Source organism: Ranitomeya imitator, chromosome 6 (assembly GCF_032444005.1).
Source record: "Ranitomeya imitator isolate aRanImi1 chromosome 6, aRanImi1.pri, whole genome shotgun sequence".
NCBI lineage: Eukaryota > Metazoa > Chordata > Amphibia > Anura > Dendrobatidae > Ranitomeya > Ranitomeya imitator.
This window is the reverse complement of record NC_091287.1, coordinates 537,489,634-537,502,761: the sequence shown is the minus strand read 5'-3', so window position 1 is coordinate 537,502,761 and position 13,128 is coordinate 537,489,634. Positions and strand designations below refer to the sequence as shown.

At 43.0% G+C, this 13,128-nt stretch overlaps 1 protein-coding gene across 1 annotated transcript in view; it reads right to left on the bottom strand.

Moving 5' to 3' along the window:
* The window catches only part of EFR3A (EFR3 homolog A), a 176,867-nt gene that overhangs the window by 17,654 nt on the left and 146,085 nt on the right, over positions 1–13,128 (bottom strand). Inside the window, exons 17-19 of the mRNA XM_069731930.1 lie at positions 11,649–11,780; positions 10,919–10,986; positions 9,552–9,679 (exon numbers count right to left, since the gene is read on the bottom strand). Coding sequence (XP_069588031.1) covers positions 9,552–9,679; positions 10,919–10,986; positions 11,649–11,780 — 328 coding nt within the window. The remainder of the gene's footprint in view (positions 1–9,551; positions 9,680–10,918; positions 10,987–11,648; positions 11,781–13,128) is intronic.

Below are 13,128 nucleotides of genomic sequence, written 5' to 3'. Positions count from 1 at the left end.
CACTATTCTGCTGGTGCAGTCACTGTGTACATACATTACATTACTGATCCTGAGTTACATCCTGTATTATACCCCAGAGCTGCACTCACTATTCTGCTGGTGCAGTCACTGTGTACATACATTACATTACATTACTGATCCTGAGTTACATCCTGTATTATACTCCGGAGCTGCACTCACTATTCTGCTGGTGCAGTCACTGTGTACATACATTACATTACTGATCCTGAGTTACATCCTGTATTATACCCCAGAGCTGCACTCACTATTCTGCTGGTGCAGTCACTGTGTACATACATTACATTACTGATCCTGAGTTACATCCTGTATTATACTCCAGAGCTGCACTCACTATTCTGCTGGTGCAGTCACTGTGTACATACATTACATTACTGATCCTGAGTTACATCCTGTATTATACTCCAGAGCTGCACTCACTATTCTGCTGGTGCAGTCACTGTGTACATACATTACATTACTGATCCTGAGTTACATCCTGTATTATACTCCAGAGCTGCACTCACTATTCTGCTGGTGCAGTCACTGTGTACATACATTACATTACTGATCCTGAGTTACATCCTGTATTATACCCCAGAGCTGCACTCACTATTCTGTTGGTGCAGTCACTGTGCACATACATTACATTACTGATCCTGAGTTACATCCTGTATTATACTCCAGAGCTGCACTCACTATTCTGCTAGTGCAGTCACTGTGTACATACATTACATTACTGATACTGAGTTACATCCTGTATTATACTCCAGAGCTGCACTCACTATTCTGCTGGAGCAGTCACTGTGTACATACATTACATTACTGATCCTGAGTTACATCCTGTATTATACCTCAGAGCTGCACTCACTATTCTGCTGGTGCAGTCACTGTGTACATACATTACATTACTGATCCTGAGTTACATCCTGTATTTTACTCCAGAGCTGCACTCACTATTCTGCTGGTGCAGTCACTGTGTACATACATTACATTACTGATCCTGTACTCATCCTGAGTTACATCCTGTATTATATCCCAGAGCTGCACTCACTATTCTGCTGGTGCAGTCACTGTGCACATACATTACTGATCCTGAGTTATATCCTGTATTATACCCCAGAGCTGCACTCACTATTCTGCTGGTGCAGTCACTGTGCACATACATTACATTACTGATCCTGAGTTACCTCCTGTATTATACTCCAGAGCTGCACTCACTATTCTGCTGGTGCAGTCACTGTGTACATAAATTACATTACTGATCCTGAGTTACATCCTGTATTATACTCCAGAGCTGCACTCACTATTCTGCTGGTGCAGTCACTGTGTACATAAATTACATTACTGATCCTGAGTTACATCCTGTATTATACCCCAGAGCTGCACTCACTATTCTGCTGGTGCAGTCACTGTGTACATACATTACTGATCCTGAGTTACCTCCTGTACTATACCCCAGAGCTGCACTCACTATTCTGCTGGTGCAGTCACTGTGTACATACATTACATTACTGACACGGAGTTACATCCTGTATTATACTCCAGAGCTGCACTCACTATTCTGCTGGAGCAGTCACTGTGTACATACATTACATTACTGACACGGAGTTACATCCTGTATTATACTCCAGAGCTGCACTCACTATTCTGCTGGTGCAGTCACTGTGTACATACATTACTGATCCGGAGTTACATCCTGTATTATACCCCAGAGCTGCACTCACTATTCTGCTGGTGCAGTCACTGTGCACATACATTACATTACTGATCCTGAGTTACATCCTGTATTATACCTCAGAGCTGCACTCACTATTCTGCTGGTGCAGTCACTGTGTACATACATTACATTACTGATCCTGAGTTACATCCTGTATTTTACTCCAGAGCTGCACTCACTATTCTGCTGGTGCAGTCACTGTGTACATACATTACATTACTGATCCTGTACTCATCCTGAGTTACATCCTGTATTATATCCCAGAGCTGCACTCACTATTCTGCTGGTGCAGTCACTGTGCACATACATTACTGTATTATACCCCAGAGCTACACTCACTATTCTGCTGGTGCAGTCACTGTGCACATAAATTACATTACTGATCCTGAGTTACATCCTGTATTATACCCCAGAGCTGCACTCACTATTCTGCTGGTGCAGTCACTGTGTACATACATTACATTACTGATCCTGAGTTACCTCCTGTACTATACCCCAGAGCTGCACTCACTATTCTGCTGGTGCAGTCACTGTGTACATACATTACATTACTGATCCTGTACTGATCCCAAGTTACATCCTGTATTATACTCCAGAGCTGTACTCACTATTCTGCTGGTGCAGTCAATGTGCACATACATTACATTACTGATCCTGAGTTACATCCTGTATTATACTCCAGAGCTGTACTCACTATTCTGCTGGTGCAGTCACTGTGTACATACATTACTGATCCTGAGTTACATCCTGTATTATACTCCAGAGCTGCACTCACTATTCTGCTGGTGCAGTCGCTGTGTACATACATTACTGATCCTGAGTTACATCCTGTATTATACTCCAGAGCTGCACTCACTATTCTGCTGGTGCAGTCAATGTGTACATACATTACTGATCCCAAGTTACATCCTGTATTATACCCCAGAGCTGCACTCTCTATTCTGCTGGTGCAGTCACTGTGTACATACATTACATTACTGATCCTGAGTTACATCCTGTATTATACTCCAGAGCTGCACTCACTATTCTGCTGGTGCAGTCACTGTGTACATACATTACATTACTGATCCTGAGTTACATCCTGTATTATACTCCAGAGCTGCACTCACTATTCTGCTGGTGCAGTCACTGTGTACATACATTACTGATCCTGAGTTACATCCTGTATTATACCCCAGAGCTGCACTCACTATTCTGCTGGTGCAGTCACTGTGTACATACATTACATTACTGATCCTGAGTTACATCCTGTATTATACTCCAGAGCTGCACTCACTATTCTGCTGGTGCAGTCACTGTGTACATACATTACATTACTGATCCTGAGTTACATCCTGTATTATACCCCAGAGCTGCACTCACTATTCTGCTGGTGCAGTCACTGGTAATTTGCCTGGTATATTTTTCCCCTGTCCCTCTTTTGTCTCCACCATTTTACTCCTCTGTGCTGCTCTCTCTTTATATTTAACCAGGGCTAAGATGAACACCCCAGGTCAGCTGAGGATGAACACTGGTCCCAGCGGCTTGTCTTCCTGGTCTGTTTTCTAGGTCCCTGATTGGCTCTTCACAAAAACTACAGTAAGAATTTCAGTATTTAACGCCAGGCTGCGCTGATCAGCCGGCAGATGTCAAGAAAGATTCAAGAAAAGACGAAAGACAGGATGGAAGAGCTGAAGCAAGAGGCTGTTGAGGAGAGATGGAGGAGCCGGTGAGAAGAATGGCTCCGGAGCTGCCTGGATGTGCCGGTATCCGCTCGAGCCAAAGATAATGAAGTCGACGGCGATGAAGGAGCAGAGGGAAGAGGAGGGAGAAGATGATGCCGGCGAACAAGCGAGATATTTAAACCTGAAAAAGTTAAGAGGAACCAGGAGCTCATACTCACCGCAGCTGTCACATAGGTGGAAGAAAAACCGCACCCGGAAAAAGACTCTGCCCAGTGGGAAAAGCAACGTAACGATAGGAGAACTGCATTGTCATCAGGTGGCGACGAACACTGACAAAAGCAGGAAGCTCCTGGGGCATCATACAGCCTCCGCAGCAGGAAGCGTGTTACCGAGGTCCAGGGACAGGAGAAGAGCTCCTGGTCTCTAGCGCAAGTTACACACCATGAGCCTGGCCACAGAAGAAGACCATCGGCAGCGGTATCCTTCGTGAGAAGACCATCAGCAGAAGATGACGAGCATGTGCCGGCCGTGCCATGGGAAGAATGGTAGCACCTGTGCTCGCCCCCTAGGGTGACTCAGAACCCCGAAGACACCTGCCTGGAGGATGCTGCTGAGATGTCAAGCCCGAGGAGCGTCACGGATGACGAGAACATCCATGGCCCCGTTTGCCCCAGCTAGTAATAGTTTGATGGAAATTAAGGAATTGTTTAGGCAGGTCTTAGCCGAATGCGTGGCTAATGTTTTTAATACAAGGTCCAGTGTTGGGGTTAAACCTGCTGGATTACCTAGTCATTTATCCCACGTGCCAGCAGGGTAGGATGAGTGCATTTATAGCAGAATCCTGCCTTAAGGAGGCTATTCCCTGTGAGTTGGGTTTCCGATGGGTTTGCACCTGAGCTCAGCAATAAAAAAAAAAAAGAAATGGAGAAATGAATTTGTGGAGCTAATATCTTTATTGCCTTCAACGAAAGCTAGTTTTGTTAGATGCGATAAAATATGAGCAAAAGACTGAGTCAGATGATGGGAGAAGGAACGTCCCCGGCCCATTTATTAACTGGTTGCAGGCATTCTGTATATATTCTGCAGTATTAGTTGAAAAATATCCAGAACATTGCAGCAACCTATTCCAACGTGTTGATATAGCACTGGAGGCATATCGTAACTTTGGCGGTACGGCATGGTACTTTTACAATGAATCATTTAGACAGAAGTTGGCTGTCCACCCATCTATGAGATGGGGAACAAAGGATGTCGGCTTATGGCTGAATTTGATGTTGTCACAAAAGAATGTGCCACCAAGAAATCCAGCAACAAACTAATTGAAAGGACTTCATTCTCAAAAGCAGTGACAACAGTGCAATTATTAAGAATGTACCTGGGGATCCAACTCTTTCCGGATACAGCCAAAGCCGAAATAGTTTTTAATGGTTTTGACTTTGGGTTTTCAGCTTCTAAATGTAATGGGGTTGGTTGTTGCTGGTCTGATAACTTGACATAAGTATCATTTTACGAGGATAAAATTACTGAAGAACCTGAAATGGTTCTGGGCCATTTAACACCAATTGGAGTAGTCCCCAAAAAAGAATCCTTTAGGATGATCCATGATCCATCATACCCCAAGGAATTTTCTGACGAAGTTGAAAAATCTAAAGCCTCGGTTAAATACGCATCATTTGGTCAAACGATCGACTTACTAAAAGCATAAGGCAAAGGAGAACTTCTTGCAAAAGTTGACACTACTAGGCATCCTTAACTTTGCACAATTCCGATGGGTGGTGTTTTTTTCTAGGTTATATGATGCCACTAAAGCTCTGAAATCCCCAAGAACGCGTATTAGGATAAACAGGGAGCTGAAAAGGATCTTTACATTTGAATGGAGTCTATAAAGTAATTTTAATTGCTGCAATTGCCGGCAGCAAGAGTTTATTTCAGCAGATGCTTTGCAATCGTTTTTAGGAACTTTATGTGACATTTATTTCGGGATTTATTTTAAGGGGAGATGGTCAGCGGAGTTATTATGGCCCAAGTCCAGCACCGACAAAGGATTCGGGAACACAGTCGTAAAGGAGTTATTTACATTAGTGGTTTCATTAACAATTTGGGGAGAAGAATTTAAAAAAATAGGCGTATATTATTGCAATCGGATAACAAAAGTATGTTTTTTTTATGTCAATATGTTATCGTCTTGATGCCCATATACATTAAAGATGCTCAGAAGATTGGTAGTCTGCTGCCTGAAAGATAATATTTGGTTAAAAGAAGCTTACATAGAAAATAGAGAGAAAGCCAAAACAATTGCTTTATCTCGCCACTAGTAGAAGAGTAGAATCCTAGATTGTTAAGAGTTGGAAGGGACCTCCACGGTCATCATGTCCATCCTCCTGCTCAATGCAGGATTCACTAAACCATCTCAGACAGATGTCTGTCCAGCCCCTGTTTGAAGACTTCCATTGAAGGAGAACTCACCATGGAAAGGTAGAGTTGGAAGGGACCTCGGGGTCATTGTCTCCAACCCCCGGCTCAATGCAGGATTCACTAAACCATCTAAGTCAGATGTCTGTCCAGCCTCTGTTTGAAGACTTCCATTGAAGGAGAACTCACCATAGAATAATAGAATGTCAGAGTTGGAAAGGTCATCGATCGGAGTTTCACCTCGATCGAAGTATCAGAGTTGGGCCTCTTTCGCAGAACAAGAAGGGATCCTGTGTCCGCCCCAGTTATGGAGTCTACTGTTGGATTTTACATTATGCAGTCAGTCTCCTATAGAACATGGGTGGATTATTCAGATGCATGGAAGTCATAGGTGAATTTTTGAAAGGCAAAAAACGTAGATCACACGCAGAACAATGCTGAAATAATCCTGCTGTTCGTTAATGAAAAAGCGGTCTTTCTGTTACATTTCTAAATTGTTGGCAGGCGTATCCTTTTTATTAAAACCACACAGGAACTCTCCAATGTGCAATTTATTCCCAGTTAAGTTCTAAAAAATGATAAAACGGCTTGGGGGCGTCCCGACAGGAGAAGACCAGTGTCCATATGGCTGTAAAAACAAATTGTGTTAGACTAAGTCATGTGTTCGCAGATAAGTCTGTAGAGACTTTGTTTAGGACGGCTTCTGTCTTTGCCTTTTTCGCAGTTTTGCGTCTAGGTGAATTAGTAGCTGCCAACAAAAAGGCTGAACCAAATTTGTTATGTAGTGATATTAATTTTCAAATCAGTCAGATTAGAGAAAATCTAAACCAGGTCAGACGGGCAGGGGGTGCGGTATTAGATTAAATAGGATTCCCGAATCACAAGTATGCCCCGTGAGAGAACACAAGAAATGGATTAACTGTAAGAACTATAATAAAAGGCCCTTCAGTATCTTCTCCATTAACAAAATTTCAACTTAATTCAGTTTTAATAAAATGTTTGAACAATTGAACTAAAATTATATCAGCCCATTCATCAAAGTTCCTTTTAGGTCCTTTAGTTGTACGGTGCGGTAAAAGGGGCTTATGTCGGTATCGGGGAAGAATGAAGAGTTAGTCCAGTTGTTGACATCCCCAAATTTAGTGATGTTACATATAGGAGAAAATGATCTGGCTAAATATACAACATTGGATTTATTTTTTTCAGAAATAGTCCCAAGGCCCGCTCTGGGCCTTTATGGAAAAAAAAAAAATATGTAAATGTATTAATAGGGCCATGGAAATACACCTTCCCATGATGGGCGGTTTTCCTACACCGTCCACACCATGGATACACCGGGATTATATAAGATGGGAGTTCATTTCTCAGACGTTAGATTGGACATTTTTGGGGGGTTTCAAAATGTAATAGACAGGTGTCTGTGGTGTTTTGCGGAGGCCCAAGATGAGCCTTGGTGCGAGGATAATGGCCTGACTTGCGCCGGTTGTATTTGGTCATTATTTCGGTTTTAGAAGTTAAGTTGGTTATCGGATTTAATAAGTTTGTAGTAACTCATGATAAACTTCACGGCCTGTTTAATCCAAAAATTTGGGTCTCATTTTATTCTTTCAATTAACTTTGTTGGACTTGTGTTACCATGGGATTGTCATTTTTACTTTATCTTCTGACTTACAAAAGAAAAACATTATGAAGAGACGCTGCGCTCCCGGACGTCCCTGCGTCTGTCATCTGCAGACCCCGGTAAGTGGATTCTGCCCATGGGATCTGCTCTGGATAATCCATCAAATGCTAACAACTGCAGACAACGTGGATACGGCACAGAGGCGGCCGGGGAGCAGAGCTGCCGGGAAGGTCGCTGCTCGTCACACTGCGAGTCTAGCCGGAGATGTCCTGTCCCCGGTGACAGCGTAGCATATACACAGTATATATAAATATTCAACCATCCTTGTAGAGTAGATCGCCGGTGTAAAGGCCGCTACAAATTAAACTGCGAAGGATAAAAAGGACCTGTGAGTCGGGAAAAGCAACATAAAAGCAGAAGACATCCTGCCTCGGAGAGGATGGATATTGCCATCTGGGTCACAATGACAATCGTATAATCGTGGGCAGTGATATGAGTGACAAATCCCCACAGTGACCCTATGACTACACAGAATTTCCAGCGTAAAGGAAGTGTTGTCATGGGCTCACATGAGCTGCTGCTTTTTAACATATTTCCATTCACTTCTATGGAGCAAAAAGGAAAAAAGATATAAAGACGTTTTAAGAGGAAATTCTGGTATAAATAACCTACGCACTAGTCATTGGATCAGTGTGGGCCCCCGGCGGTACAGTGTGGGCCCACGGCGGATCAGTGTGGGCCCACGGCGGATCAGAGTGGGCCCACGGCGGATCAGTGTGGGCCCACGGCGGATCAGTGTGGGCCCACGGCGGATCAGTGTGGGCCCCCGGCGGACCAGTGTGGGCCCCCGGCGGACCAGTGTGGGCCCCCGGCGGACCAGTGTGGGCCCCCGGCGGACCAGTGTGGGCCCCCGGCGGATCAGTGTGGGCCCCCGGCGGATCAGTGTGGGCCCCCGGCGGATCAGTGTGGGCCCCCGGCGGATCAGTGTGGGCCCCCGGCGGATCAGTGTGGGCCCCCGGCGGATCAGTGTGGGCCCCCGGCGGATCAGTGTGGGCCCCACATTTCCCAAACTAGTGGATAGATGAAAATTTACATAGACGGTAATACCTCCTTAAAGGGATAGGTAATAACTTATTAATTATTATTATTAATTGTTGTGATTCTACCTGCCTGGATACGCAGAATAGAGAATTTTTATCTCCCCGTAGTGCTCATGCTCGACTGCCGCTCTGTGCTCATGTTCAGCTTTTCCCGGCAGCCTCAGAGAACACATGGAGCATCGGCCGAGCGTCTCACCTGCCTTTTTTTTAGGGGGATATAAATTCCCCATTATGACGATCAGTGCGGGTTCCACCAGTTGGACCCCTAAGGTAAGTTTGTTTTTGCTGGACAGCCTTTTTAAAGCTCCATGTACCATCAGAGCCACTCTTTCCACCAGATCCGGACGGATGATGAGGGTATCCATTGCATGTCAGAATGGCAGTGCCCTGTGCGTTGCAAAAAAGGTATGGCACGCTGTGTGAATAGTCACCTGCCAGCATGAATATTGCATGGGGAAAAAACGCTTTGTAGCCCGGATGTAATGGAGCAGCTGCTCTAGTCATAATATGGCGCCACTTGTGGTCATGTCTCTTTAAATGAGTTTATTTCGAGTTTATTTCATTTTTAGAAAAAAAAATGAAATGGAAATTTTGTCATTGTAACTTTTGCTTTGTCACTTTTGTGGCACCTTATTGATTCGGTGTCTGCCTCCTACTGATAACAGTGTAAATTGGATTATCTCAGTATTTGCAGGCTGGGTATCACCTTGCATAGGAGAAAGCAATATTTTTTTCTTCTAACAGTTCATGTCCCCCCTCCAATAATGAGCGAAAACACGATATTCTGACCATCTGCATCCACCACTAGAGGGAGCTCTGTGCGTACAGTTTTCCTATAGATTTCAATGTATAACCAGTATACGGTAAGTTTTACATCAGAAAAAGTGAACGGTGCCTGTATACAGATATATATTAAGAATTAATCAGCACATTAAGATCCGATTTAGATGACAAAGAGAAAATAAGAATGTGCCCCAGGGAACATTCAGGTGTATACATGTCATCACTGGCTCCGATGGATGAACTGGTGAACTCACCTGTCACCTGCGGTACGTAAGGGACCGATAATCGCTCCACGCCGTATCCGCTGCCTCCGAGGGACTCCACTATCTTATTGGTCAGGAAGAAGACGTTCTTATCATGCTTGTCCAGCGATTTCGGAAGACTGAGGAGAGTCAATTTAGTACAGAGCATATGAGAGCACATAATGGATACAGCCAGGAAATCTCGCTTCTGAATTTAGACTTGAATCGAGAAGAAAATCTCACGTTATTTAGTAACACATCAGCTTTTGCGCAACAACAGCTGAGCCCCTACATGCGTCCTCCACTAGAGGGAGCATAGCAGCTTACCTTACCATGCTTGTAGGAAAAAAACAATAAGCTCCCCCTAGTGGTGGCAGCAGGAAGGCCGAATCTGATCCTTTATGTTCATAATAAATCTACAACCACTATAATGATGCACTAACCTCTTACTAATGTGAGACGGTGTACAGAGCAGGCTCAGGAGACGAGCTAGCACAATACTATACAGATAGCCAACATCTTTCTGTAACAACAGTGACTGGAGCTTGCTCAGATTGTTGCTACTTAACCAGTTAGATGCCTCCTTAAATGGATCGAATCATCCACAGACCCCCTTTGACAAAATAGCCAATGTTTGAAGGACGCCGCGGATGCCTTCCTAGTCCTACGAATCATCCACCTTTTTCCAATGTACAAAAGTATAAAAAATTTAAATCCTAAATTTAAAAAAAAAAAAAAAAAAAAAAGGACTGAAATCAAAATATAACAATTAATGCCGTAAAGAGAAAAAGAAAAATGAAACGCATAAAAACGATTTTTTGGTTGCCACACCATAAAAAAAATAAATATAAACGAAAAGTGACAAAAATGTTGTATGTACCCCAAAATGGTCTCCATAAAAGCATCGACTTGTTGAGGGTGCAGAACAAAAACAAACGAAAAAACTCAAACATGACAACTATCAACTGAAAAATTATAAAAAAAAAAAAAAAATGGTGGCACAAACCAAACTTATATTTATTAATTTTTTTTCAATTTTCCAAAGTTTGTATAAAAAGTAAGTAAGCAAAAAGTTAAAAAAAATACATACAAGTTTAGATCTGGAGAATTAGGTTATCAGGTCATTTTAAAGGGTTTTATTCAAAACTACGACTTGTCCCATAACTATAAGCCTTCGTACGGCAGTGTAAACAGAAGAAAAAATAAATTATGGCTCCAGGAAGAAGGAGCAGAATAAAATAAAAAGCATAAAAAAAAAAAAAAAAAAAAAAAAAAAAAAAAAATCGGGAGGGGGTCAAGAGTCTCCAACTTCCATGAGTTTTTTGTGTTATGGTCATTACCTGACGAAAGGAAGATCAATGTTCCCAACAACATATTACCTGCACTTATCCCTAAACAGGACTTCTGGCAGGAAGTATGGGGCCTCCATGTTCCTCGTTTCTATGACCTGAGGAATAAAGGATGATATTAATAGCCGGAATAATCCGATTCCCACACTCAATAGTAAGAATAAAAGGATTGTGATAGAAGGGTGTAATCATTTTTATGTAAATTGTCACATTTGGTGTCAGATTTATTTATCAAAGGGGTTGTCCGGTCTTAGGGAACAGGTATGTGACTGCAGACTTGTGAATCCTCATATAGTTCTTCAAGACATTCCTTCCTCCAGTATGCACTGGTTTGTCAAGCAGCTTACTTTTTAAAATTTGTCCAAATAAAGACTTTTGATTTTATTTCCTGAGCTGGATACCTTCATTTTCATGTACAAATCCTCCCATTGTGCACGGTGCGTGCTGGCGCCGGGAGCGTAACTTCAAGTATGTGATTTGCATACATGCAGTCACATGCCCACTAGACGTTCAGTACGAGCGCATTGAGGGCGGCAGGTAACAGTCTAGTCGGAATGTGGCCGGAACTATGCGAATCACAGACTTGTGGGCCCGCTCCCAGAGAACTCTCACGGTGAGCATACAGTGACCGCAGTCTTGTACCCCAAGGCCGAACAACCCCTTTAATGCCGTTCACTTGAAAGGAGGCACGGTCACGGATGGGGTGAGGTTTGTCTGAAAAGGGTGATTCTTTTTTTTTTCGAAATAAAAGAAATTTTACCTTGCTGACGTGCTGGCAAAATGCTGGAACCGCAATCATTTGGCTGAGGAAATTGAGGTATGCTGCGACTAGCGCCATGATGCTGCAGCGGCTGAACATCGGCAGGTTGTCCTCGTTTGTGATTGCCAGGTCCTATGGGAAGAATATCAGCAGGAGTCATATGGGTTAAAGATTTTTCAGTCTAGCAATACCATTACATGGCTAGCCCGCTCCCCTGTTTCTGGAAAAACAATGTATGATTTTATATGTAAATGAGGCTGAAGAGCTATGGTAGATCCAAAGCATCTGTCACTCCAGCTCTATTCCTGGCCCAGCTAGGTCTCCTCCTGCTTGACTGACAGCCTCTATGCTGTGTGACTTCACGCAAAGGACGCGTCAGTCAAGCAGGAGTCGTCGGCGCTGGGCCGGGAATAGAGCTGGAGTGACAGAAGCTTCAGATCTACCATAGCTCTTCAGTCTCATTTACATATCAATTCAAAATACTGAATTCTTAGTAACTCAGGAACAGACTGTGGGATACTGACTATATACATACTCAACAATACCCCACGATCAGGAGTTAAAAGTGTCTTGCATCACATTTGTTATATGTTTTGGACAATTTCTGTGCCTTGATTGACAAGGGGGTGTGGATTGTAATGGAAGGGTGTGTCTTCCTGCAAATGGGTGTGGTCTAAGATGCGCCACAGTGACCCAAAACTGCGTCAATATAAAGTGAATTTAGCACATATTACACTGGCGGCAAATGAACGCCAGTCTTGTTGAAAGTCCCCCTCGAAATGTACCCACAAAATTGGGTATGTTCACATGTAGCTTTTTTTTTTTTTTCGGTTCCAGTTTTTTTTTCTGCATGAAAGATGCAGACTACAACCAGAGAAATGCAGCATAAATATAGTGAGTTTTTAGATGCGTTTCTTTTTTGGGTTTTGCTTTTTTGATCTCAAATGAGGAAAAACTATATGCGACTGAATTGACCATGCTGCGTCTTTGGAGAAAAAAAATAAATGCAAGGAAAAAAAAATACACTGTGTGAATGAGATTTTTAGAAATCTCATTTATTTTGCCGATTCTGTAAAATGCTGCTTTTTTTCCCCAGCAAGTAATAAAAGCATCAAAAACATTGGGTGTGAACAAGCCCCCGGAAACTTTTCATAAATTTGTCCCAGTATGTAATAAACTTCTAAGTTCCCCTTAGTGGGGGCAGCTGGAAGACAGAAGAAAATTTTCCACCTCTACATTTATGCAGAAGCTTTGGCGCTCTGCATCAGAAGGATAAAGCTAGGACCGCTAGCTCGTAAATACGAGCAATTTTGCCAATTACCATTTGTTAAAATTTTCAGCAATTCTTGAGATATTCCCATTTTTTGTTTTTGTTTACAGATCATTGCCTTGGAGACCGACCACCGATTATGTGCAGCGCTTACAAGCTCTTTTCTATCTAGTCTGTAAGCACTGTTTTGGAGCTGGCCAGGATCATTGG